The sequence below is a fragment of the Sorghum bicolor genome, chromosome 5 (genome assembly GCF_000003195.3).
Source record: "Sorghum bicolor cultivar BTx623 chromosome 5, Sorghum_bicolor_NCBIv3, whole genome shotgun sequence".
Taxonomy (NCBI): Eukaryota; Viridiplantae; Streptophyta; class Magnoliopsida; order Poales; family Poaceae; genus Sorghum; species Sorghum bicolor.
Window position 1 is genome coordinate 67,510,959 of NC_012874.2, and position 27,669 is coordinate 67,538,627.

General features: G+C 42.7%; 5 protein-coding genes across 6 annotated transcripts; 2 read left to right on the forward strand and 3 right to left on the reverse strand.

Annotated features, from left to right (window-relative positions):
• On the reverse strand, positions 1,204-1,832 carry LOC8079114 (putative serpin-Z6A). Its single transcript, XM_002451092.2, has one exon. It carries the CDS (start codon positions 1,729-1,731, stop codon positions 1,204-1,206), a length of 528 nt encoding a protein of 175 aa, XP_002451137.2. The 5' UTR covers positions 1,732-1,832.
• LOC8079115 (BTB/POZ and MATH domain-containing protein 3) lies at positions 5,847-7,515 on the forward strand. The gene is made up of 2 exons (XM_002449835.1): positions 5,847-6,403; positions 6,516-7,515. Exons 1-2 carry the CDS (start codon positions 5,847-5,849, stop codon positions 7,513-7,515), a joined length of 1,557 nt encoding a protein of 518 aa, XP_002449880.1.
• Positions 11,881-13,179, forward strand: LOC8068312. Its single transcript, XM_021461182.1, has 2 exons — positions 11,881-12,641; positions 12,769-13,179. Exons 1-2 carry the CDS (start codon positions 12,556-12,558, stop codon positions 12,992-12,994), a joined length of 312 nt encoding a protein of 103 aa, XP_021316857.1. The 5' UTR covers positions 11,881-12,555; the 3' UTR covers positions 12,995-13,179.
• LOC8068313 (mitochondrial inner membrane protease subunit 1) lies at positions 13,411-16,055 on the reverse strand. 2 transcript variants are annotated; one of them, XM_021461181.1, is made up of 4 exons: positions 15,580-16,055; positions 14,567-14,677; positions 13,847-13,899; positions 13,411-13,747 (listed from the first exon to the last, which is right to left on the reverse strand). In XM_021461181.1, exons 1-3 carry the CDS (start codon positions 15,940-15,942, stop codon positions 13,852-13,854), a joined length of 522 nt encoding a protein of 173 aa, XP_021316856.1. In that variant the 5' UTR covers positions 15,943-16,055; the 3' UTR covers positions 13,411-13,747; positions 13,847-13,851. The 2 variants fall into 2 exon arrangements, with proteins under 2 accessions (XP_021316856.1, XP_002451138.1); XM_002451093.2 differs by having other exon boundaries at positions 13,411-13,744; positions 15,580-16,054.
• On the reverse strand, positions 16,682-23,892 carry LOC110435536 (oligouridylate-binding protein 1B-like). The gene is made up of 12 exons (XM_021461180.1): positions 23,511-23,892; positions 22,426-22,487; positions 22,132-22,234; positions 20,915-20,991; positions 20,653-20,714; positions 20,455-20,542; positions 20,244-20,319; positions 20,122-20,152; positions 19,914-20,027; positions 19,010-19,095; positions 18,695-18,868; positions 16,682-17,252 (listed from the first exon to the last, which is right to left on the reverse strand). The coding sequence occupies exons 1-12, from the start codon at positions 23,652-23,654 to the stop codon at positions 16,944-16,946; spliced, it is 1,326 nt and encodes a 441-aa protein (XP_021316855.1). The 5' UTR covers positions 23,655-23,892; the 3' UTR covers positions 16,682-16,943.

Here is a 27,669-nt window from a genome sequence, read left to right on the forward strand (position 1 = left end):
TCCTAGCGGGATCGCGTTGGCGCCGGACAACAAGGGGGCAAGCGAATCATGCGTATGACTGCTCGAGCTCGGCTGCCCAGAAAGGACCTGAGCAAAGGAGCGTCTGAACGATTTGGGATGCGACCAAGAGAGTTCTTCCTCCTTAAGGAAATTTCGATATTCGTTTCTCCCGTTGGGACCGCCATTGCCCCAAAGAAAGAAAAAGACCTTGAACGCATCGCAAGAAAAAAATTTCAAAGAAGCAATGAACAACCCCACTTGTTTTGAGGAAACGGCGAACTTAAAAGAACGTTCACCGAGCTGAGAAACAAAGAAATGAGTGGCAGAGCCCCCGAGAGCTGCTTGGAGAAGCGAACTAGCAGTGGGGGTAGACAGTTTGAACTTGCACCGGCCGAAAGCCGCCACAAGGAAGAAGGAATGGCGATCAAGGACAGAGTGGGTGACGGGGGCAGCGAAGCGTTGCCAGATACGCTGCTGGGTGGCAATCCCTGGGGCGAACGAGAGACCAGCAAGATCCATGAGAGAAAAGGGGATAGGAGATGGAGATTGAGACTTACCTATGGGGTGCAGCAGGACACACCGTCAGCAGGCCCCGGGCAAGATCACCTCCTCGGCTTCTTCGACATCCCCTTGACATCCTTGACGTCAGCTAGCGCGGCAGGGCAGCTATGCTCGCATGTCGGCGGCCGGCGGCCTTTGGCAAGGCGACGGCGTCGTCGGCGACGGGTCCGGCCGCCGGCTCCGGGGCCGGCGCCGGCGCGGTCGCGTCCGCTGTTCTCAGCTCTCGCTCCTCACCCGCTCCCGGCCGTTTTAGCCGAACGGTTCCTTCAAATGATTACTAGACAAACAGTCTATTAGTTTGTACTAGCACGGAACGGTTCCTGGTGCAGAACTACCGTTTCGCTCTAACCGAAGCTGGGCCTTAAGATCCGTAGATGGTTCCACAAGTAGAATGAATATGAAGAGTAGGAATTATTGTTTACAATATAGCTGAATCGCTCATACCATTATTGTAATATGATTCAAATACAAATCCAATGACCAATTTGATAAGAGGTACCAAAAAATGACTATATAGAAGGCAAAACAACTGAATTCTCTGGTATTTTATTTTATTATAATCTAATTAATTTGAAGAGAAGTCCATGATAAACAGATCCATAAGGCTTTACTATATATCTGCGCTCAGGAGAGCAGTCAGCACTATGATCGCGTAGGGTCAAGGACTTGTCCAGCAAATAGGATAGCACCAGATACTTCCTCCACCACGAAGAAGGCAAATGGATGGTCGGCGACGAAGTCCACCGGCGGCGGATCCTGCCACCCCAGTCCACATGAAGTAAACATATCGGAAGCAGTAACAGCCGCCGCCTCCGTGCCTTCCTCATTCACTTCGATCACAGCCTTGTGCAGGAGGTTCCCAAGAAACAGTGGCTCATGAGACTCGTCGTCTTCCTCCAGCAAGTCGGGCAGCTCAGCTGCCCCCGAGAACACGGCCTGGACGCCGAGATCATGGAGGTCCTCGCTCAAGGATCTGGTGTAGGACATCTTGAACCTGGGAACCCAGAACTCCCCTACCTCGACCTTGTTCAGCGGCAGGTTGTCCTGCAAGAAGCTCGGGCTGGACGCCATGGCGTCCATGAGACCCTGCAGGCCGTCGCGCGCGTAGGACACGCGCGGGCCGCCCTCTTGATGGCTGGCCGCCGGCGCCGGGATGGCCTGCTCCACCATGGCCCTGACGTTCGCGTCGAGGCCGTCACGGGACCCTGTGCCTAGCAGGTCGAGGAGCTCGCGCAGGGTTTTGCCCTGCGCACCGGCGGCGACGAGGGAGAGCGCCGAGTAGATGGACAGCGGCGAGAAGACGAGGTTGCGTGCGGCGTCGCCATGTGAGGCGGTGAACTGCTTCGTGAGGCGCTGAGACAGAGACGTGAGGCCGGAGCTTGCGTGCCACCGTGCCGCCGCCACAGCCGTTTCCATTGTGATGATGGAACAAGAAGATAGTATGCGCGCCTACCGCATCTTCTGTATGTATACGTAAAAGCCTGGAACTATTTATATAGTACAAATGTATCGTATTATTGGCTTATAAACAGATAAATATGGTATCTGTTATTAATGAAGATAGAATGTCTTGTACTTCTGGCTTAAGGAACAGAATCACGATAAGGGCACTCCCAATGCAAGACTCTATCACAGAGTCCAAAACAATTAATTATATATTATTTATGGTATTTTGCTGATGTGGCAGCATATTTATTGAAGAAAGAGGTAGAAAAAATAAGACTCCAAGTCTTATTTAGACTCCAAGTCCACATTGTTCGAGGTAATAAATAACTTTAGACTCCATGATAAAGTCTGCATTGTGAGTGCCGTAACAGCCGTACTCCACGGGAGCACAACCCCCCGTTAGGAAGGGTTCCAAGCTTTGGAGTTTGGCAACTCCCCAAATATTATGTCAAAGAAAAAAGGTTGATCTTCAATAGTTTGTCATAATTAACTTGGCAAAATCAAAATTAGACCCACAATCTAGTATTTTCTCGTGGGAACTTTCTTTGCGCGCGTGTTCCTTGGCGCGCCCACAATCAAGTTTAATGAACATTAGCTGTTGTGCAACATATATTAATTTTTGTATGATGCTAGACGGCAAGCAAGCACATGAGAAGTCACATCGAGCCAGGGAGAAGCTGGCGGCATCGAAAAAATCATGGATCCGCGTGGACGAGTCCCGCGCATATATATCAGCGTAGAGAGCTGATTTTTGCCAACTTTGCTAACATGTTGGAGTTCCTTTTTTTCCTTTTGCCAAAAGAATAAGAGCATCTCTAAAAGCCTTTTTAACTTTTGGGGTTATCCGAAATCAGATATTTCAAAGTTGGACCACTACCTTTTATTATAATATATACCTCCTCTAGCTTTTGATCAAAATTATAGAAAAAACACTAATATTTATGACACTAAATTAGTATCATTGTGTACTAAATAAGTATATCCTAAAATAATATTTTTGCAGTATGCTTCTTTGTTGTTATTTTTCCTTCTTATAAAATTGGTCAAACTTAGATAATTTGGGTTTCAATTGTTTATTTTAGGATGGATGAAGTATTTATAAATGTAATAAATACATATCTTTAAAAGACGAATCTTGCACCAGAGACGCTCGCACCGTATTTGGCCACGTCGCCCGTTGGCCGTTGGATCCAATAGGCAAGCAAGGTAGTCCGTCGGATGCGGTAGCGATCCGGGTCTCTGTCCGCTTCCCACATCCGATATGTGTCGCGAAGTTTCTTGGCCCTTGGCCATCGTGCTCCCTGGGAGAGCGCGCGGCGACCGGCGAGGAGACGCGGACGCATCCAACGTGGGCACAAGCACCCCTGTCCAGGCAGTGGCGGAAGCTTCTCGGCACGAGGAGACGAGTAAGGCCGCTTCCGAGTCACAACAAGAGAAACAAAAGAGCACGAAGTGCCAGCTCCACCAGTATCCCATCGTCACTTTCGCCGGGGATCACGCCCACACAGAGCTTTGCTCTCCTTCAACTTCAACAAGGTAAACTCGAGCTCCTTCAGGCCCTGTTCGTTTCCCCTGAGGGTCCGTTCGTTCGGTTAGCAGGGAACGAGACTCTGGAAAAAAATCCAGCTGGAACAGCAGGCTTAATTTGTATAGGAAAGTAAATCTGGAATGAATCCTGGTCTTGGAAGGAGCTAACCGAACGAGCCCTGAGTCAACCCAGAAACAATTCCCGACCGAAATCGTTAGTTTATTTATATATATGATTTCATCGGCCAGAATGAATCCTGGTGTCATACTGCCCTAAACCATCGAGCCCTCAACAGATCCCATTTGACTTGATGTGGATCTGTAGCGGTTTGGTCGTTTCTTCTATGAATGCATTTGCTGTTAACTTGTGAAAATCACAGGAAAATAACAATAGAGCCAATATAAAATCGTTATTTTTAGATTCATAACATAATCCTCTACCTTTTTTAAATAAGTTTGCACATGTTATTCGGCCTTGTTTAGTTTCGAATTTTTTTTTGGATTTCGATAGTGTAACATTTTTGTTTTTATTTGACAAATATTATCCAATCATAGACTAACTATACTCAAAAGATTCATCTCGTGATTTATAGGTAAACTATGCAATTAATTTTTATTTTCGTCTATATTTAATACTCTATGCATGTACCGCAAGATTCGATGTGACAGAGAATCTTGAAAAGCTTTTGGTTTTTGGAGTGAACTAAACAAGGCCTAACCAAAAAAAATTTACTGTAATGCGCAGAACTTAAATAAATGTGAAATAAATTCCCGAGAGATCTACAAATTTCAACACCAGTTTTATTGGATCGATCTTTTGTGATATGCCCTTAGCTCGAGAAATCCATATTTTAATTTCGTGATACTTAGCTTTATTTTCTAACTTCATTACATCTATTCTAAACTTCTTCCCATATCAACAAGGAACACAGGTTGTTTTACTCGTCGTCCACCAGGATCCTTTAGACGGGCTCAGCGCGGTCGATGACATTGAAAAACAAACAGCTTCCCGAAGGATACTTGCTTTTGCTTCCTTGCTAAATGCATATTAATTACTAGCTATAGTACCCTATTTGAAATAGGATAATTGGATAACTCACAATTTCTAATGCCCATGCAAACATGTGTAATACAGATTTACTAAGTTGGTTAGTCTTACGAAATATAGAAGATCATATAGCTACATTTCATTTCTGAGATAATAACAACGACACAATAATACCCAAAACACTACTTGCTTCATTAAACAAACTAAACAACGGGCTAAGCTGCACAGGGTCTTGCACAGCTCAAATGAGAGCAGATCATCATTGTTTCAAACATGTACTTATGAACTGGTATAATCCAAGGAGGGCGCGGCAAAGCCGCGCCTGTGTTTCTAGTTATCACGGATCTAATTTTCAAGGCATATTTTAAATACTAATTGAATTATTATGTTCAAGATTAGTCAATGATAATTAATTTAGTGTTAGGACATTCACCAAGTTATCAAAAGAGTGGCATAGAGGGAAACAAAATTTTATGTCAGCTTCTCTAGCCTGAGGGCATGTAAGTCATTTTTTAACGCCGTTAGCCACCGTTAACGTTAAATATGGACTGAATGACTTGTAAGGCAAAAAAGAAAAGTGTTATGGCATACTGGTCCGCTCCAACTTTTTAGTGACACAGAGAAAGTTACCATCTTTCTTAATGGCACACAGAAAAAGTCTCAAGAAGAGGCTTTTCTAAGAAAATCTAAAAAATCAATAATATTAATTGTCATAGTATCCTGAACGGAACAACCCTTAGGTGTTTGGGACTGCTTCACGAACTCTGCTCCATAAACTCCGTCGTGGAGCAGCTCAAAAAAAACTGGAGTTCGTAGAGTAACTCTTTAGGTGCTCTCACAACTCCACCCTTTTTTCTCGAACTGAGTGCGTGGAGCTGAAACCGTTTGGCTAAAAAACGTGGAGCGAAGCTGAAAAACGTAGAGAAGAGCAGTCCCAAACACCCCCTTATCCTCTCGTCTTCCCAAGCGTCTCTTCTTCCCAAAGCATTGCACTCTACACCGAATTAAAATCAAGTGTCTCCTCGGCTCCTGTTGCACGCGGCTCACTTCAGTCAAACGCGTCTCCTCGGCTCCTGTGGCAGGCACAACCACGCCGGCCATCATATATACCACTCGATCTCTGCCAGACGAGAGAGTAGCAGTACTGGCAGTCACCAGCAAACCATAGCGCGCTTCATTGCATCCATTCCATCCTCGCGCCATTGCTGCTGTTCGCTACAGAGTGATATCCTTGCTCCTCGTTCCATCCATTCTATCCGTGCCTATGGCCACCTCACCGGCTGCATCGTCTGGCACTGCCACGGGCACCATCGGCGAGACGATCGTTGGGTCGCACCTGTGGAAGATCGACCGCTTCTCGGCAACCAAGGATCTCGGCGTCGGCAAGAGCATCAAATCTAGCACATTCAACGTCGGAGGGCATACCTGGTACATCGAGTGCTATCCTTGCGGTGACAACGAGTACAGCGCCGGTCTGGTAACCCTCTTTCTGTGCCTCTCTGCTCATAAGGAACAAGTCGAGGCAAAATGCAGGTTCACTTTGATGGATGATGACCGAGACTATTATCAAGACGGCTACAACCACACCTACAACGCAGAGGATTCAAGGGGCTTAGGTATTGATCTCATAAAAAGGGCAGATCTGAAGAAGCACCTCAAGGACGACTGCTTCCGGATCAGATGTGATGTGTACATTGTCAGGGAGTTTCCTGCTGTGCCACCGCCGGACCTGCATCGACCTCTCAGTGACCTTGTTGCTAGTGGAATGCCTGGCGGCGATCGGACGTTCCAAGTCGGCGGGGAGGTCTTCACTGTGCACAGGTGCAAAATCTATACATATACTCGCTCGCTGCCCGATCGATCCTTGGTTTTTATTAGCAAGTTTTTGTTCATGGTTTTGACTGATCACCAAACTATAATAACCTACATGTAGAGGACTACCAGACCCATCTGCCCACATAGCAGCCTCCCCAACACCCGCCGGCACCAGCAGTAGCACCGCGGGGAGCATCTCTTCCGTGTCGCACGTCCTGACGATCGACGGCTACTCCAAATCCAAGAAGATGTTCCGCACCGACGACTATGTCGAATCCGAATGGTTCAGGGTCGTCGGAGGGCACAGCTGGTACATCAAATTGTACCCAAGCCGCGAAAAAGAGGATGACGACAGCGGCTGCCTAGCCGTCTTCCTCAATAACAACTGGTGGCTATTAGATGAAGATCATATTGAAGATAAAGTACTGAAGGTGCGAGTCGAGTTGACCCTGCTCACCTTTGCTCGAGAGATCATATCGTCGGCCCAATTTTGCTACGCCTTCACATCAAGATATGATAAATGCCGCTGTTATTTCCCTTTTAATACGGAGATGGAGCCTCTTATTGGGGACAGTTTCCATGTCAAGTGTGATGTCACCGTCGTCAAGGAAATCACTCCAATACTGCGGCCGCCAGACCTGAACCTGTACTTCGGCCACCTCCTAGCAAGCCAGGTGGCAACCGATGTGACCTTTGAGGTTGGCAGCGATCTGTTCTCGGCGCACAAGTTGGTGCTCGCCACCCGGTCCAGGGCCTTCATGGCCGAGTTCTTTGGACCAGCAGGGAAGGGCAGCAGTACTACTGTCACTCGTGTGCAGATCGACGATATGGAGCCGAGAGTGTTCAAGGCTTTGCTCCATTTCATCTACACCGACACCCTCCCTGAGCTACATGAAGATGACGACAAGATTGTGATGGCTCAGGATCTGCTTGTCGCGGCGGATCGGTATGACATGGGGAGGCTCAAGTTGATCTGCGCTGACATGCTTTGCAACTACGTGAACGACGCACGTGCAGCTTTCGCCATGCTGGAGCTGGCTGACAAACATTGCTGCCGCAGGCTCAAGGTGAAGTGCATGAAGCTCCTCAAGGGCCACTTCGCCAAGGTCGCTCCTTGAAAAGGCCTGAATACACTTCGTCAACATCGCTCCTTGAAGGCCTGAATACCTTGATGGCGCCTTCAGTCTGAATGAGGCAAAGGCATTTCTATCTCTGTTCTCTTCTATGTGCTACGACTGCATAATTTTATTTTGGCATTTTATTATCAATGCTATATGGTAAACATTTAGCAACATGCACCTCCGATCCTATACTACTTTGAGACACATTTTGTAATCAGTTTCATTTATATAATATCTATCAGCCAATGTTATGTTCCACGAGGTTGCTGCTTGGTCTATTTTATCTTTTATTAGTGCTGGTATATACCTGTTGTGATGTTAACATTACCACGATATGTAGCTGTTCCTTTGCAAAGCAAAAGTTCATACTTCTATTTTTATAATTTGGTATTCTTAGTCAAGCATGCTTAAAACTCAATCAGGCATTACAGGTTCTATTCGTGACAAAAATAGACCCATCACAGGTTGTATTTCCCCTTTTCCCCTTCCTCCCCACCCTCTCTTCTAGTAGTTCCCTAGTGGAATAAGGATCCCAATCCTCCTCACCTTTGTCATCTTAGTGGTGATGGGCAGGCTCCTTGGGCTTAGTGAGTGACATTTTATCCTCAGCTACTTTTCTATTGACTGATTTCAACAATATATAGTTCGCTGAGATGTTCTTTCTTTCCAATTAAGCTCAGCGAACTATATAGTGGCATTATCACTCACAATAAACCAATCAAACAGTTCCTCTAATCAAAACCAATAGATTATACATGAAACTTGATGTTGTGGCGCCCGCGGCCTGCGACTCTACCCTCCCCGGTCTCTCTCTCTCCCCAAATCTCGTTTATTTCGGAAGAGAAGAAAATAAATCATGGGATCGAAATCAAACCTGGCTCGAGTGCTACACGGTGCGGAGGCGGGAATGGGGCGCTCCTAGGATCCCGCCATTCGAACGGAACCCCGCACTGACCGAGGCTGCCATAGAGCGCGCGCTCCTAACTTTTTTTGCAGTGGGTAGATCAAGTGAGAGCACTGTTACTAGAAAAGTACTTCCTGTCCACAAAAGAAGCAATTTTTAGAGTTGTCCTAAGTCAAATTTATGGTATCAAATTAGTATCATTAGATTCATTATAGAATATATTTTCATAAGAGGCTCATTTTATGTCATAGATATATTATTTGTTTTTATAAAGTTAGTCAAATTTTAAAAAATTTAACTGACATATATTCTAGGAATTGATTTTTTTATGGACGGAGAGAGTAATAATTTAATGGAAGCCACCCCATGCTCCTAAAAAGAAAAGCACGTTGAGAATATGCTTACGTAAGCATTTGTATTAAGTTTTTAAAAAAATCATAACTATTAAACTAAATGTCCAAATTAAATTCCAATTTTACTCCATCGTGTTTCTCGCAATAAATCCTTTAAAACAAGATCTCACATGAATATATTTAGATAAATTTTATAACGGATATTTATCTTGTGAAGATAAAACAATTTTTATGGAGTAGAAGCAATGTTTTAAGTTCAGAAAAATAATGTTCTAGCTTCATAAAAAAATATACTCTAGTTATAGATTCATTCAATCAGTATTACCATATCCATGAAAATAAAAAATAGTAACAGAAACTATAAATATATAGAAATTATATATATATATATATATATATATATATATATATATATATATATATATATCATAACATAAATAGATATAATAAAATTTAGAGAAAAGCAAAAGGGAAGCAAAACAAAACATCACAATATGAACATCATATGTATATAACATGAACATCACAAACGCATAATAAAATATGAAATGTATACTAGGTGAACATCACAAAATACAACAAAGAACATCATAGTATGCTACATAAAACATCATGAAATACATCATAGAACATCAAATGTGTGCTACATGAATATTACAAACATATATAGAACAACGCATGTATACAATGTGAACATCACTAATACGTCATAGAACATCATATGTATACTATATGAATACTACAAAATACATCATAAGACATCATATATATACTATGTGAACATCATATTTATCTCATATTATATAGATAATAAAATAAAAAAAAATATTAAAGTGATCAATTAGAGAAAATAACTAGGTCAACAATCACATGATATGATATGTATCTTATGTAACACATGAAATGAAAAAAACTTTAAAATAAAAAATAGTTCATATAGTAATTAAAAAATAAATAGTGGAAAATATAAAAGGAAAAATAAATAGAAATAGAAAAAACAAAAAAAATAAGAAAAATAAAAAAGAAAAAACACACGAGAAAGAAAAGAATTAAAAATATAAGAAAGGAAAGAAAAAAGATAAACATACCAACTTATGGATGAACACATGAAAAAATAGAAACAAAACTTAGAAAAAATAAATAAAAATAAAATAAAATAAAGATAAAAAGACAATGTAAGAAAACAAAAAAAGAAATATAGGAAAAATGTATCGGTGTTTTAGTCCATATTTTTACAAAATGGATCTAAACACCACTTCCAAAGTTTGCAAAAAGATGGTCTTGTAAAGTTTTGGTATTTGGGGCCTAAGAGTGCCAAAACTTGCCAAAAACGTGTTGCGCCTGACACCTATATGGCGCTACAGAATGCAAAAAAAATTTGGTGCATCTAAACATCTCATCCAAAATTTAGAATGCCAATAACACCCAAAAGATTTGGTGCCAAAACTTTACACCCAAAAGATTTGGTGCCAAAACTTCACACCTAATGGAGGAACTAAACAGGCCCAAGCCATCAACGGAGGCCTTTAGAGGCGGTGGGGCTGCCTGTCTCAAGAAACGTGTACGGCCCATCCCTAAAAACCCTTAGTGCAGTAGGTTAGTTTAAGTGAGAGTTTCGTAACAGTTTTACCTGCTTTTACCATATAAGCATTTTTTATGAAATAGCAATTTTTCAAGAAGAGATAGAAGATGTGGGTTTTATATAGATGAAAGTCTCTTGGATGGGTTTCCTTCTCAAGATGAGTCATGGAATTAACTGTCTATGAAACAATAGATTTAAACTACACGCATCGAGGGTGAGTGTTTTTGTCCATATTTTATTTCATTCTATATGATGTGATAGTCTTAAAAACAATAATATGAAACTTCCAGTTGATTGCTTCGAAGCTATTACTGAAAGTATTGTTTGCTGATTTGTTATGAGAGCTGGTAGATTCGGCAAATAAGCTTAAGCGAATAGGATAAAATAGCATTGACACATACACATGCCAAGACGCATGCAAGTCACGTACACATTAGCGTTGTCCATTAACCTAACACGTATGCACACGTGCAAGTCACGTCGTACCACACGCTAAAGGCTATGCACGCCCCTACTGCAAGACATAATCATAACAAATCATCGAACATTATTTTCATCCATAACTTTTTAGCTAAGCGAACAGGTGTGAGTTACCTAAGCATTTGTGGGTCAGATGAAAAAATATCAGTTATTTTGGGTAGAAAAAGTCTCGCTTATAACTATCCCACTAGGTAAGTCGGGCTAATAAATATTTTTATAAAAATGAGAAGTTAAAGTCAAACTCTGAAGACCATACCGTTGTCCAAAATATATAACTTGAATTAGCAGTATAGAGGGAACACAAAATTATAAACATTTTTATATGTAAGTAAAGTGATGTCATTCTACATATAATCAGTCTGTTCGCTTGAGTTAATCAGTCGAATCTGTCAGTTATTCAATAGTATTTTTTTTCTCATAACAAGTTATTCAATAGTATTTTTTTTCTCATAACAAATTAGCGAACAGTACGTACTTTCTGTCATGTCTTATCAACCAAACGATATGCTGGTCACAACTGATTATGGTTATATATATAAATGCTGGTAACATGTCATGTACGTATGTGTAGGCATGAAAACGGATCGGATATCATATTTGTTTTCATATTTCTGGTCGGATTCGGATTCGAATACGGATAATGTCATTCATGTCGGATAAGATATGATTGGATGTCGACATTATAAATATACAATTTAAGTATTCGGATACGGATACGGTATCGGATGTTGAATATTCGGAATCGGATACGGACAGATCTGAACCCCTCTAAACGAATTCGGTCTCGAATACGGTCGGAAAATATCCGTACCGTTTTCATCCCTACGTATGTGTAGGCACTCACGAATGGAAGGATATCTTCCATGGAAAAGGAAGGAGCCACACTCGGCTCGGTCGCACGCAGGAAATGGAAGGCCACGCGCTGGCTTCTATCTAGGTATGACTATGATGGATTTGGCAATATTTTTTCCTTTTCTAATTCAAGAAAATCCAACTCTACACCGAATTAAAATCAAGTGTCTCCTCGGCTCCTGTGGCACACGGCTCACGCCAGTCAAACGCGTCTCCTCGGCTCCTGTGGTAGGCAATCACCACTCCTAGCATCGACCTCGCGATCGATAAAAAAACCCGGCTGCTTCTCCATATATACCACTCGATCTCTGCCAGACGAGACTACTACCAGTCACCAGCAAACCATAGCGCGTCTCCTTGCATCCATTCCATCCTCGCGCGCCATTGCTGCTGTTGGCTAGAGCACACAAAGCCCGTGCCTATGGCCGCCACCTCATCACAGGCTGCATCGTCTGGCAGTACTGCCACGGCCGCCATCGGCGAGACGATCGTTGGGTCGCACCTGTTGAAGATCGACGGCTTCTCGGCAACCAAGGATCTTGGCGTCGGCAAGAGCATCAAGTCCAGCACATTCAACGTCGGAGGGCATACCTGGTACATCGAGTGCTATCCTTGCGGTGCCGATGAGGAGAGAGCCGGTTGGGTAACCCTCTTCCTGTGCCTCTCTGCTCATAATAAGGAACAAGTCGAGGCAAAATGCTTGTTCACTTTTACGGATGATGTTGAAGTTGAAGACCGAGACTATTATCGAAGCGCCTACGAGCACACCTACAACGCAGAGAATTCAAGGGGCTGCGGTATTGTTGTCATCGAAAGGGCGGAACTGGAGTCGCTCCTGAAAGACGACTGTTTCCAGATAAGATGCGATGTTTCCATTGTCAGGGAGTTTCCTGCTATGCCACCGCCGGACCTGCATCGACCTCTTTGCTACCAGAATGCCTGAGGATCTGAGGTACATACTATACATATACTAGCTTTAGCTTGCTGCCCGATCGATCCTCGGTTTTTATTACGAAGTTTTTGTTCATGGTTTTGACTGATCACCAATATAACCTACTTTACTGCATCCATCCATGTAGAGGACTACCAGGCCCATCTGCCGGCGCCAGCGGTAGCACCGCGCGGAGCGTCTCTTCCGTGTCGCACGTCCTGACCATCGACGGCTACTCCAAAACCAAGAAGATGTTCTGCCCCGGCGACTCCATTGAATCCGAATACTTCGGGGTCGTCGGAGGGCACCCCTGGTACATCCAATTGTACCCAAGCCGCGTAAAAGAGGATGACGATATTTTATTATCTGACTGAGGCAAAGGCGTTTCTATCTCTGTTCTCTTCTAATGTGCTACTACTGCATAATTTTTATTTTGGCATTTTATTATCGATGCTATATGGTATACATTTAGCAGCATGCACCTCCTCTCCTACTTTGAGACACATTTTGTAATCAGTAGCGTTTTATATAATATATATCAGCCAATGTTATGTTCCAAGAGGTTGCTGTTTGCTCTATTTTGTCTTTTATTAGTGCTAGTATAACTGTTGTGACCTTAACATTACCACGATTTGAATATGTTCTAAATTCAGTTGCACATTATAAAGGTCGATTTCCAACTTCCAAATTCACTGAGAATACAATCTTGTAAGCCGCCGCAATTATTGAGATGTATTATTTAGTTTTTTAATAACTAAAGGTTCAGAGTGCACAGACCAAGCGATATGTCTGAACGCACAAGTTTGTAATTCAGTTTGATATGCTCAGAAGTCAAAACAAATGTGCCTCAATTTACATGAATCAATCAGGTTTTCAGGATCCACTGGCAGTAAAGTTACAACCCGCATTAGCACAAGAAACTGTATCAGAACATGTGCTGATTGGGGTTTCAGGTCTGATAACCAAAACTGTTACTACACATACAATAAAACTCAAAACATTGGACGTCAAGATAAACTCTGCTTCTCTGTAGCAATGTGCTCTAGTAGATCGAAAGCTTTCAAGCTCAAGGGCCCTGCAGTTCGTTATTAAATCTCTGGGCACAAGCAATAATATGGGTCCATCTGCTGTGGTCAGAAATGGACAACAAAGAAATTAGCACAAATGACGATCAGATAGAACCAGTTACCTTTAGAAAACAAGATGCAACAAAGAAGCTAAATTACCCCTGTTAAGACTGGTTTGAATCAATTGGACCAAAGCCCTCCAGTGGCCAAACCTAAGATCGAACAATCACTGTCAATACTCCCATATGCGGCAACAATGTTCTAAGGTGATTGTTGACATGACTTTAAAATCAACAGATAGCAAGTTGAAGTGCGTAAATCTCCATTCCAGTATCAAAATCAAGCAAATTAAATTTTAAAATCAATGTTGATATCCAGAGTGCAAACATAGTTATCCCTAAGACAGCAGCAGCTAGGCATATCAATATCAGCCAAATGAATAATTCTTCGGTTTTCTTCAAGTTCAAATTATACCGTTTTCATCCTGGCATCGGGGGCCATGATGCCTGGTTTTGTCCTGATTTCTAGAGACCAAGCTGAACCTAGAGGGATAACATTTACCCTCTATTATATGCCCACAAAACGTATTGCCCCACATTATTATTACTGTTATAAGACAAAATTGATAGATATCCAGGATTTTGAAATGGAAAAATGGGCTCATAAGATACTGAAACACTTTATAAAACTTAACATCAATATAACCATGCACTCAGCAGCACAGAGTAACGGTGTGACTTTGCCCTTTTCTGCAAATTTAACAATTGCTAGTTGCTTGTGTCCAAACTTATGGAGCCATAAAGCAAATATTGGCTCCAGAGATTGCATCAACCCCCTAAATTAAATTAACAAAGATGCAAAACAAATAGCTGAGCTTACCCGACAAAAGATCTTCCCTGTAATGAGACCATAAGGCACGGCTCCAAATTGCCTTGAATCCCTAGAAGCATAAGGATTATCACCCTGCACCCAAACATGACCTTGTGGTACCTATAATACAGTCGCCCAAGTTAAGGGCATGAGTGACCTTACAATTTTGAAACAAAATAATGACAAGGGATATATAAATAAAAGAACACAAAAGTCAAGAAAGCATAGAACTCATCAGGCCCCAACATTACACGTGGAACCCAACAAATCAGTAACAAATGTGAACATAACCAAATCCCTGAATTAAAGACACGAACATCATGTTGACAGTCTATGAAAAGCAAACCTAAATAAGCCAAATTTGGTGCTATTGATATCTATAAGTTCAAACACAACTCGATACTTTACAAAACTTAACATCAATACCTACTGATGGTAGCACAATGCAAGGTTTTACCAGCACATAGTTCTAATTCATCGAGAATCTAATTGTATTAGTAGTAACTAATTATAGGATAAATAACACCATATCTCATACTGAATCAACACCACCAGTGGTTCAAACATCCTCCCTAACTTTGGTGCCTAGAGTATCAAGTAGGTACCAATTACCAAAAACACACGTCTCCTATGCATCTCAATTCCAAGCAAGTAAAATGTAGTAGCAAGTACTAAACCTGTCTTCAAAAAATAACTGTTGAAACTTCTTTAAATCAACAATGCTCAGTTTCACCCAAAAAAAAAAAATGCTCACAAGCAAACCAAGCAACCTCGACGCAGAGAAGCACAACAAATAACAAATAATCACTAATCAAAAGCTACTGTCGACAATACTATGCCAAGCACTTGAATTTAAAGCCCCCCTCCTCTAGCGTCAGTGCATTATGCCCCCAACGACCAAATTGGGATCTTTACAGCGCCAAGAGCATCAACCAATTGAGCACAAATCCAATCACGGCGGCAGCATAACAAGTACCAGTACGGACCGAAAACCCCAGCCCAGCCACCAACTCACCACTCACCACGACGGTTTTGGAGGCGTCGCTGCTGCCGGGGTCGACGAGGTAGGTGACGGAGTCCCCTTCCATCCCGACGACGCGCTTGGCGACGGACTTGCGCGGGTCCTCGGGGGAGATCATCAGCACGACGTCCCCGGGCGCGACCCGGCCGAGCGTCGCGCTGACCCTGTCCACCGCCACCACATCGCCCGCCAGGTTCATGGCCGGCAGCATGCTGGGGCCCCGCACGAAGGCGAGCGAGCAGAGGTGCTGGTCCACGACGTGGACGGCGCAGTAGGCCTGCGCCACCAGGAACACGCGCGAGAGGGCGTCCCCCGCGATGCTCCGCCACGGGATGCCCGCGAGACGCCGAACGAAGCCCGACATGGCGGCGGCGTCGGCGGCGGCGGCGGTGAGGCGGCGGCAGAGGAGAGCTTGGAAAGAAGCGTTGGTCAGTTGGGCTTGGGCCTCTTGTTTCTTTCGGCCTACAAATCACATGCCATGGTTTTCTATGTTTTCTCTAGTTTCGTATAAGCTAAATCTAATTTTTGAAAGCTTTTAGATACTTTCTTCATTACCTAAAAATATTTATTTGGTTTTCTCATGCCATGGTTTATCTAAAGGTTTTTTCTCAAAGTTCTCACAAACATGTGGTTTAAAAACTCTATCATCTGCTTTATAGATTTTTTTATTCCAAAAAATGCCACAGTTTATGTCTAGGTTTTTTTTATCAGAGATCTCACAAGCGTGTGGTTTAAGAACTGTCATCTGCTTTGTAGATTTTTTATTCCAAAAAGTAAAAATAATGAAACCATCTTGAAATCATTTCTAACCAAGGCAGAGATAATTTTAAAAAAAAACAATGAGAGTTGAACGAGACAGTTATTCGATTTTGGAGTTAAGGGGCACCTAGACAACTTAGAGATACTTTTGTGATTTAAAAACATTATTACTTGTTTTCTAGATTTTTTTTAATCACAAAATTAAAATTAGTGGAACTTTCTAGAAAATGAGAGCCTTATAGTTTGAACAGAGTGAGTAGTTACGAGAACATGACGCTTGCCATCAAGTCTAGTAACGTATATATACAGTAATCGGCAATAAAAATCCATACGGCACAATAAAAGATGGTCAAACACAGAAGATTATACTAAGAACCTTGGGGTGTTCATGTATCCAGAAATACATACGTTATAGGGTGTATATAGATATATATAGCTAGCATAGAGAGGACATGTTACTTAGATGGGTCTTAAAAGATTATAAAAAAGGTCCTGGTAGTACATCATCTACTATATGTATAAGGGTGTAGCAAGGGGCATCATCCATTCATCCTCGCCTTCCTCTTTAAGAGATAGGTAGCTGGTGCCTCATGGAGTAGTAGTACTCTAGTAGTACATGAGCTGCTGCTGCTGCTGCTGTTGTTGCTGGGCGGAGGTTGTGGCGGCGGCAGTACTGATGCCCTGGAAGCCGCCATCATAGATGGACTGGCTGGCTCGGCCACCCATCCCCAGTGCGACCTGATTCAAGGCGTGCTGACCCATTAGGGATGGGTTCGTGGCCATCTTGTTCAGGGCCATGCGCTGGTATGCCAGGAAGTCTGTCGGCGACACTCCAGTGGAGAACAGTGCCGGTGCTGGAGGAGGCAGAGGCGAGGATGCTGTCCCTGGTGGAGTCGGTTTGCTTCCCCAGGAACACTGCAACAAATTAAGGCAAAGAGTATTCAGTAATTTGCTGTGATCAATGTATTTCATCATACAACTAAACAGCTAGATAATATCATGCATACCATACCAAGATTTTCTGTACATACCTTAATAAATAAATCCATACAAACAAAAGTTTTACTATCTGGCTATATTTTCAGGGGATAATGTAGATAAACCAATTTATATTACCTACAAACCATTCACATAATACAGTTTAGGCCTGCTAATGGGTTGGGTTTGTTTGGGTTAAATGGGCTGGGTTCTCATTTGATTTCGTTTAGAAGGGTTCGAATGGGTTCATCAGCAGGCTGGGTTGGGCGAGGAGTATAAGAGATGTGGGGCAGGGTGGGTCAGGTTAGGAACCCATGGAACCGGTGGGTTCAACATGGACATGGCGAACCTCAATCCTGCAATCGGCAGCTAAACGCACCCGAGCCACCACGGCCTCGCCCTTCTCGGCGCACTCTTTTACGCTGCCACCACACAGTTTGCTCCGGCGGACAATCACCTCGCATGCAGTGCATGCAGCGCCCTTCATCCTCGTCAATAAGCCCTCGTCCGGCGACTGGGCAGCGACAAGGTAGGTCACGAGGAAGCCAAGCACCCCAAGTCCCCAACAGCCCACAGCGAAGCCTAAAGGAAACGCTTGATTGGGGTTGGCATGACGTAGATGTGGATGAGGAGCAGTGACATGTTGACAGCACCATACCTGCGGTGCTGGCAGCGTACAGGAGGTCGATGCCCTGCCTGACGGCATCGTTGCCCTCCAGCAGGAATACAGCAGAGGCCACGACCACTAAGGACGCCACCAGAGTCACCAGCCTAGACCAGTACAGTAGGACCTCACAGAAGTCGGACTCCTCGACTGCCCTGAGCTTGTAGACACCATTGTAGATAGTGGTCTGGTTGGCTTGATGTACAGGTGCAGGATCTGAAGGTGGCACTCGCGGTGGGCAGGATCTGCAGCCTGTTCTTGCTGGACCGGTGGAAGCAGAAGCACCGGAGTTGGGCTCACGGCGGCGCCCTGTCCTCCCCTACCGCTGCTGATTCATGCGGAACTACAACTGCACATCTACCCGCCCCAGATCCTCCTCTGTCCCTCTCCGTGGCACCACACTGCTCCCCGTTGCCGCTCTCACTAGCAAATTTCTGTCATGTAGGTGGGGGGTTTGGGTTGGACCTACATAGGTTGGGTGAATTCTTTCAGTGGGAGTTTGGCATGGCTTGGAATGGGCTGGGAAGGTTGAGCCTGTTGCTGTGGGGTGGGGTGGGGGTGGGTTGGAAAAGGGTGGGTTTTGACCAATAAGCAGGCCTAGTAATACTACTAGTTATCCACCAACAATATTATTCTATTGTAAAATTTGACCTAGGAACTTTCAGGATTTTACTAAATCCTGTTATCAAGGAAATGTGAACAGAACTAAATATACCTTTATCTGCCTCCCGCCAATAAGTTGGCCATTAGCCATCTGAATTGCCTGCGCAGCCTCCTCATGGGTGCTGTACCTTACAAAACCAAAGCCTTTATCACGAGTTACACGGACTTCCTCAATTGAGCCAGCCCCAAGTGAATGGAAAAACAGGTGCACATCATTGTTGGTAGCCTGGAAATCAAGAAAACATGGAAGAACATTGATAAGACAATAAAAGAAGTTAACAAAAAAATAGTAATAGCAAATAGAAAGCCAAACGCAAGATGCATAGTTAACATATAGACAGCAGCTCATCTATTGGAAGAGTATTACCTCGTGAGGAAGATTGCCAACATAGACAGTAGTAAACTGAGGGTTACTTTCAGGACCATCTTCATTTGGATTCTCTTTTCCAGATTCTGCACAACATTACAAAAGAATATTAAAAGGTGTCGCAGGTCAGTTTCAAGCCACCGAATTCCCATCTTACCTATGAATTAAAATCGTACTCCCTCCATCCCAAAAAACTTGACATCCTAGGATTTTTCAGACATATTAGTATCGAGGGAAAATGATCGTGCTACCCTATTTATTAGGAAGTGTTTTCCCTTGAAACAGGGCTGTCACATGGGCAACCTTCCACAGCGCTCACAAAATTAAGTAACCTATTGCAGGCATGCAGATTAGTTAGCATGCTTGGGTCTAATTAGCGCCCTAAATTACAGTGGATAGACTCATTATGTCTAGTGGGCTAGAATGAAGTTTTTAGGGATAAATTTTGAATACTAGGATGTCAACTTTTTGGGGACGGAGGGAGTAAAAACTAAGGTTTTAGGTACTCTATCCTTTCCAACCACTTTATCTATGTCCTAAGTCAGACTTCTGTAACTGCGACCATGTTTGTTGGAAAATGCACAAGCATCTACAAGTACTACAACATCAAATCGGTTTCATTAAATTCTGCATGAAACTTCTTGATAGTACATTTATTTGAACTTGTAGTCTTGATATAACATCAAGTTAGAGAACTTTGACTTAGGACAAAACTAAACTGAACTATAATTTGGAATGGAGGGAGTATGCCAAAAAAAATACTTTATTAAGCATGGCATACCATCCACGGAAAGTACAAATGTCAAGCACCACCTAGGCTGTTTGCTACTAGGCACATCTAGAGGCTAGCGCTTTTTGAAACACCCAGAAAAAGAGAAGCTCAAGTCAAAGCACATGTATTTACCTGATGTGCCATTTGTCAGGTCAACCTTGGAGTCCACAATCTGTTTCTCTTCACCAGCATTGGCACCTTTCGTTGCCCAATTGCAACGAATTTGACGGTTGCCAAGCCACTTCCCTGCCAGTAGAAAAGTAACCAGGTGTAATCACCTTGTGAAGATTAGGACTCCAAAATGAACCATAAGTTAGAAACATGGAACTAGAGAACATACCATTCAAGTCATTTATCGCACTTTGAGCATCCTGTTAAGGAAATAATGACACAGTGAGATGAAACAACAGCTCCAAAAGTCTATGGCAACGATGCACAAGGGTTTAAAAATGGTGACACTACCTGCTGGTTCCTGAAAGAAACAAAACCAAACCCTCTGGATCGTCCTGTTTTCTGGTCCCACATAACCCTAGCATCTCTGCAAAAGTTACCAAGCTAAAATTGTAAATAGAGCAGACATGCCATGACTGGACAATTAAAAAACTATACTCTGCTAAAATGTCACAATGACAAGTAAATGATGGAGGGGAGATGAGAGCCAGGCAATGCTTACGAGCAGGTAGAGTATCCAGAGAAAAATGCAAACAAAGTAGCATCAGTGACTTCTGGGCAAAGATCCCCAACAAAAATATTAAAATGACCTGCATACAAAGCTTAGAATTCAGAAACCATACATTGACATACCTGCATGATTTGAAATAAGTAAAGTACAAATATACAATATATTATTAATTCATCTTGAGTTCCAAACCTGATGTATCCTCCCTCTGAGTACTTGTATATGCCCAATTAACTTTTATTGGCTGACCATACCTGGATTTTTGGTGATAATTAGAAAATTAGTGCCAAAAAACAGGGCAGTGATCATAGAAATTAGCACATACTCCTTCCATTCCAATTGCAAGTTATTTTGGCTTTTCTAGGTACATAGTTTTGCTATACACCTATGAATCTAGAAAAGCCAAAACGACTTACAATTACAAATGGAGGGAATACAAAACCAAAAAGCTTACAGTGGTCTGCCATTGAGAGATAAAATTGCTAGTGCAGCATATCTGCGGTCATAGTAGTCAATGAAACCAAAGGATGACTGCAACATCAGAATGGAAAGTGTTAAGGCCACATTGCTAATAAACAATGTAATTTATAGAGGATAAGCAAACCTAGTATCCCAAATTAAGGTATCCTAATCCTTGGCAGCACTAGAACAACCATACTTAAAATCATAATTATTTTCATTCATTCAAAGTTTAGCCAATAAAATAAATGTCTCACATTCAAAATGTCCCTTGCATCTAATAGCTTCTAAGTTCTAACTATGGCATTCTCCCAACTCCCTGATATATATGCTAGTCGAAAGGTGTCACTCTAAATTCTAAAAGGCGGTAGACAACAACTACAGAATGGATGGATCAGTTTTAACCACAAACGTTTAATTCTCATATGTGTTTGAACTGATAGTACAGCATAATAATTTAGAGATGGGTATGGAAGCACATGTCAATAAATTAGTCTACAGCACACCACAAGTCAAACCACAGTAACATACATGGCTCAGCTCCCCGATGCTATCTCAATTCACCATATTGCACTCATCACACTTTTAAAAACTAACATGAATAGCAATGAAACTCTTATGCCCACCTAGATAAATAGGTTAGGCTGAACTGCATGTGTGCTTTCATTCCAGTAAAAGAAGATTAGCACACCGCTGATTGTAGTCAGCCAGCTGAAATTGAACTTTTGTTCCTAAAAAAGACTTAGCATAATATCTACAATTAAAAAGGGAGAATCAAAACCCAACCCAATCCCCTCCCCTTCTCCCCGATAACTAAATTTCTCTTAATATTTTCAAGTGACTAAAAAAATTTTTATGTATCACAGTGCTTTTAATACAGCTAATATACAATTAAGCACAAGATAACTCAAACTTAGCAGAAAGTATTGAAAGAATTAATGCAGGCATTTAATTCATCAAAACAAGAGCCTAAGACCATGAAAATGAAAATATGCAAAGCATGTTACACATGTGTATTCCCATGGTAACTAGACTTGAGACATGCAGGTAAAGCAAAGCCAAAAATCAGATGCAGAGAGCAATCTGAAACGGCAGCCACAATTTTTCAGGCGATTGGGTGTTGGGGATAGTTGGGGGTATGGATTTAACTGTTACAAATTATCTTTAGCCATTTTTTATTTTTTAATTAAAAGAAGAAAAAAAAAGATCCACCTTTTCTTTCCTGATGAGTTTGCACCCTTCTACTGGACCAATACTTTGGAAGACTTCCTGCAGTACTGTGTCCGTCACTTGAAGACTGATATTGCCAACATACCTATTGAGAACGTGATCGATGAGCACAAAAAGGATAAAAAATGTAGAAAAGGTAGTCAACATTATTTTGCAGATTTACAGCATGCAGAGGGCAATCTGATCTTCTATAACATTAAACACAGAACATTCTGCATAATGGCCTTGTTTCATTTCGAACATGACTAAGGGAAAAGAACAACTACCAACACTTACACGCTGCGGCATGTACTCGAATCAAACCCAGGAGGCAGGTTTCCACTAACTATTGGCTCCATCTGCAAAGACATACAAGTAAGCAAACAGAGTTAACATCTCTGATTTCATTTCATAACTTAGTTCACAGCTCTACTAAAACCACACATTAGTCGGAGGATTTTGAAGTTGGGAACATATCTAGTGCAAACCACAACATCCATGAAAACCTGTGCAAACCATGGTAAAAAAGTTGTCTAAATTCATCAAAAAAATCACACATGTAGATGATTTGATAATACACAACATTGTAAAATATCTTGTCTAAACTCAACTTTGTTTGTGAGATATAAAAATAACAAATTTCAAGCCAGAAAGGTGTCCACAGAAGTTGCTAGAAATTTGTTATTTTTATATCTCACAAATAAATTTGAGTTTGGATAAAATATTTTACAAGGTTGTGTATCATCATATCATCTACATGTGTGTTTTTTTTATGAATTTAGATGACTTTTTTGCCATGGTTTGCACAAGTTTTCACGGAGGTTGTGGTTTGCACTAGATATGTTCCCTTTGAAGTTTGCAAAGGTTCAAAGTTGCTCCTTCACTAAAAATGAACCAAAAAAAATTCGGACATCACAATAGTCGCCCCATGCACAATGGTATAAGATAAGATGATCTTAAAATTAACGATTACCAAAAACAAACTCAACTGGACGAAAACATTTAATCACCCAAACCCTAGCAGAAACTTAAAGAAATCTAAATTGTTTGACACGCAACGACCCGCATCCCAGAATCGCGACAAATGGCCGCATCCGCAAAGAGGATCCCAGAATCGCGACAGATGGCGATGCGATTGACATAACCGACCGCAGAACACTACCAAATCCCAAAATCCGAGCGGAACACCGCATCCCCGATACCCCAAAATAGCCCTTGCGCCCGGAAATCCACAAATCCGATCCGAACCTCCCAAATCCCACCGGCTCCCTTACGCGCGGAAATCCCCAAATCAGAACCCCCCGATTCCCACGCTAGCCACGCCCGTCACGTGGATCGAACCTGAGAGACGAGAAAGAGAAATCACAGAGAGTTGCCCTCACCTGTGGCGCGGCGAGGAGGCCGGGGTGCGGGTGGTGGTGCCCCGGGAACAAGGGCGGCTGCTGCGCCTGCTGCTGCTGCAGGAGCAGGGCCTGCTGCATCAGCTGCTGCTGCGCCGCGGCCTGCTTCATCCGCTGCGGGTGCATGCCGGCGGGCTGGCGGGCGGGCGAGGCGCGGCGATCGGCCGCCGGTCGGTCCCCGGCGATTATTAGGGTTCGTCGGGGCGCAAAACCCCAACGGGAGGACGAAGGAAAAAAACCCAAAAAGAAAAAAAAAAGAAAGAAAATAGAAAAGAAAAAAAAGGAAAGAAAGAAATAAATAAAAATAACCCTCCCCCTCGAAGCCGAGGGAGAAGAGAAGAGAAGAAGAAGCAGAGCGCAGCGCAGGGGGTGGAGCCGGGGCCGCGGCGGGATATTTCCATGGGCGTGAGGAGTTTTCGTTTCAGTCCCTGAGATTGTCGATATCTCTAACCGTACCCTCTGACCCCAGAGTGTCAGTGGGTGAGAGGTTTCTGGAGTGGATGCTGGTTGCGGTTGTGGAGGAGCTCGAGGGGTGGAGTGAAAAGTGTGCGTTACTGTGGGCGGAGCACGGGGAGCGTGAGGCCGCGCGGTGTTTGGTGCGCGGCGGAGTGAGGTGGCACTGAGCCACTGATTGGTGGGTGGCCCCACTGTACAGGGAGAGAGATCGCGGGGGCCGCGGCGGCGCGGCGCTCGTGGACGGGGAGCACGCAGCGGGGTGGAGGAGTGGATAGGGATGGATGGAGCAGGAGGGAGGTCAGTGAGGCAGGCGGGGGATCCGGTGTGTGACGGGATCCGTGTGGCCCCCCGGGTGGTGCAGTCAGGATGTGGATTGTGTGTCGTGCTGGGTGCTGCGAGACTGCGACGGTGCAGGAGCAGCACGTGGCAGAATGAAATACATGTGCTGATTTTTGGGATTTAATAATAAGTTCTTGTTTAGTTCGCCTCGAAAACCAAAAAGTTTTCAAGATTTCTCGCAACATCGAATCTTTCGGCACATACATGAAGCACAGTTTATTTATAAATCACGAGACAAATCTTTTGATTCTAGTTAGTTCACAATTGGACAATATTTGGCACAAACAAACGAAAGTGCTACAGTAGCGAAATCCAAAATCTTTTTGCATCTAAACAAGGCCTAAAGCTCTGATTAAGGTCTTGTTTAGTTTATCAAAAAACCAAAAACTTTTCAAGATTATCCGTTACATCGAATTTTGCGGCACCTATATGAAGCATTAAATAGAGATGAAAATAAAACTAATTACACAATTTACCTATAAATCACGACACAAATCTTTTAAGCATAATTACTTCTTGATTAGACAATGTTTGTCAAATAAAAACAAAAGTACTATCTCTACAACTAAATAAAACATATAAATATAAATAAAACTATTTCGTCCACACGCTATGCGAAGTCGCTCCCGCTGCCAGGCCCGCAAGGCGGTTTCACGCACGGCGTAAAAAAACCCAAAAAAGAAAATCACCATCAATCATGTGTTCTCCCCTTCCCAGCAACTGACCCTGCCCCGTGAAAGGAAAAAACGGTGAACGCTCCTCAACGTCGCCGCTCGCCCCCACACCAGGTGCTCCCCGCTCGGGCGGCAGGCTCTCAATCGTCTCTCACCCGATCCTTGAGTCACCTGTGGCCACCATCGCCGCCTCCGACGGCGCCACGAGCAACGCCGAGATGGGCATGCGAAGCCCTTGCCGCCACAGTCCTTGCTATCGGCGGAGATCCAATACTGCGGCATGCGGAGGCGGCCATAGAGGCGCTACGCCAACCACATAGGCATAGGCGACGGCTACGCAGAGGAGGAGGAGGACGATGATGAGGATGCCTCCCTCTCGGTGCCCTCAATGGCGCTATGCGACCAGCTCGTTGAGATGGCGCGCCCCGATGCAGACACGGCACACGCGCACCCGTACACATCCCTCCTCATGACGCCACGACGGCATCTGCCAACTGCACTGATCTCATTGGCAGCACCGACCGGATGGGTGAAACGACGAACATCTACTCTGCGACTACAGTGTGCCCTCGGTGCCGCTCACCAGGTAAAGTTCAAGACAAACACACGATTTTGGGTCAATTTGCATTATGACTGTTATGCTAAGTCTTTCTTCTTATTCAGTGGCCACACACATAATTTTATTTACTACAAAACGCTCAGCATATGGTGGTGAAATATTGCCCTTCGTTTAACAAAGCTAATAAGACAAATCAAATTCCCTTTCTCGCTCAAAATGATTGGTTTGCTCCATATTGATTTATAGGTGCCGGTTTCAAGGCCATCGAATTTATACAAGCCCGTGTTTTTTAAGATGACTAGGTTGTCATGGATCTTCCTCTCCTTTGGTAGGTATTTTTAGCCAGGGCAACAAAATGATCACACCCGCAATAACTTTCAGTTAGAGAAATATGTAGAATCAAGAAGGATGGAGGTTAGAGTTGTGTCGCAGAGAGCTTGGAGTTGCCATAAATGTTCACGGACCAGTTATTTTAGAGCCATTGAATGCTGACATTCAACAGGTGAAGAAATATGTAGAATCAAGAAGGATGGAGGTCAAGGCTATGGAGGCTCGCAAGGTGGTGATCGAAGAGAAGTTGAGAGTTCTTCAAGAGGAGTTGCAAATGAAAAAAAAAAGTGTAGCAAGAATGTAAGATTATGTTCATGGACATTAGAAGGCCTATGTTCAGTCAATGCATGCTCAAATTTTAATGTTGAAGATAGGCGTTGGGAGTGGGAGCTGGAGGGGGAATTTCAAGTGTTTGATGATCTATATATGCATTTTCAGAAGTAGAATGTCATGTTTTGCCATCAATTTTGGAAGTAGAATCACAGTAATTTGCACTACGAACAAATGGCAGCACTCTGAACCAAATTTGAAATATATTGTTTGCTTGAGAATATTCTGTTTTTAAATAAAAGGTAGATTAGTAGTAGCACTAATAGTGATATTGGTCTTGTGCTATGGTTGTGGTGAACAATCTTTTGCCTATTATTGTCAAAAGGTTACCTAAACCTTGCGCTTAACTAACTGTGTGATAATATTCGGTTCAGATTATCTTGTATCTGTATGCTTTCATATTTTACATTTAGCATGTGCATTTACCATGTAAGCTTTGTTGTGTAATATGTCCACATACCACGGCTTCACATGAATTTACCATGTACACTTTTTTAATATATCTTCCAATGAATTTGAATCTGACCATTAGACTTTTTAATAATGATAATTGAATTATGTATATCAGGGGAATAGTAGAAGACAAGTTGTTGAAAGAAAAAATGGAAAGAAAGTAGATAAAAGGTTATAGGTTTGTAGGAACCTGTTAAATTCTTTACAAACTTGGGACATCTGTTATGAAAAATTTCTAAGATGCAAAATGCAAAGTTTATATGTACAAGCATGGTAACCCTTACATTAGTTTTAGATTACTTGTAAATTAGGCTGGTTCGTTAATGAATTTATGGGAATGATTGGTGCAGGACCTCAACATTACTCTGAAACAAGAGATGTAGATCCCAATTTCTATCTTTCAAACGACGCTGATTTCACTCAAATTTGATAGATGAGTCAAAAGCAATGGTCAAAACAATCTTTATGGTAGACTTTTTAACCATGGTGGACGTAAAATATTTCAAAATACATAGATTACATGTATGTTGAAACTCGTAGCAAAGCATAGGCATAAACCTAGTAGTGTCAAAATCAAAAAACTTTTTGGATCTAAACAAAACCTAAATTATTGGGATCCAACTCGGTACGGATGCTGGTTATTATTTTGAAAGTAACATCACTCCTGCCATCCATAAGATTTGTTCATTGATTATAAAATTTGTTCATTTGGGCTTATCTATCGAATCTGTTAGTCATTTAGCAATATTTTTTTCTCATATAATAAATCAATGAACAATATTTTCAAACATAACTTCTTAGTCAAACGAACAGACTGATACACGATCAAATATGGGTTTCCTTACAAAGGCTTTGTTTAGTTCACTCTAAAAACCAAAAACTTTTCAAGATTCCTCGTCACATCAAATCTTGTGGCACGTACATGAAGCACTAAATATAGACGAAAACAAAAACTAATTACACAGTTTACCTTTAAATCGCGGGATAAATCTTTTGAGCC

Bases quoted from the DNA above. Each gene is read 5' to 3' on its own strand.
- LOC8079114 (XM_002451092.2), bottom strand. From the start codon at position 1,731: ATGGTGGAGCAGGCCATCCCGGCGCCGGCGGCCAGCCATCAAGAGGGC.
- LOC8079115 (XM_002449835.1), top strand. From the start codon at position 5,847: ATGGCCACCTCACCGGCTGCATCGTCTGGCACTGCCACGGGCACCATC. The intron at 6,404-6,515 runs GTGCAAAATCTA...ACCTACATGTAG, and splicing joins GAGGTCTTCACTGTGCACAG to AGGACTACCAGACCCATCTG.
- LOC8068312 (XM_021461182.1), top strand. From the start codon at position 12,556: ATGTTTCCATTGTCAGGGAGTTTCCTGCTATGCCACCGCCGGACCTGC. The intron at 12,642-12,768 runs GTACATACTATA...CCATCCATGTAG, and splicing joins AGAATGCCTGAGGATCTGAG to AGGACTACCAGGCCCATCTG.
- LOC8068313 (XM_021461181.1), bottom strand. From the start codon at position 15,942: ATGTCGGGCTTCGTTCGGCGTCTCGCGGGCATCCCGTGGCGGAGCATC. The intron at 14,678-15,579 runs GTGAGTGGTGAG...ACTGTATTATAG, and splicing joins ACGCCTCCAAAACCGTCGTG to GTACCACAAGGTCATGTTTG. The intron at 13,900-14,566 runs GTAAGCTCAGCT...GTTCGATCTTAG, and splicing joins CAGGGAAGATCTTTTGTCGG to GTTTGGCCACTGGAGGGCTT.
- LOC110435536 (XM_021461180.1), bottom strand. From the start codon at position 23,654: ATGCACCCGCAGCGGATGAAGCAGGCCGCGGCGCAGCAGCAGCTGATG. The intron at 22,235-22,425 runs GTAAGTGTTGGT...CGTTCTCAATAG, and splicing joins TCGAGTACATGCCGCAGCGT to GTATGTTGGCAATATCAGTC. The intron at 20,320-20,454 runs GTAAGCATTGCC...TAACTTTTGCAG, and splicing joins TCTGGATACTCTACCTGCTC to AGATGCTAGGGTTATGTGGG.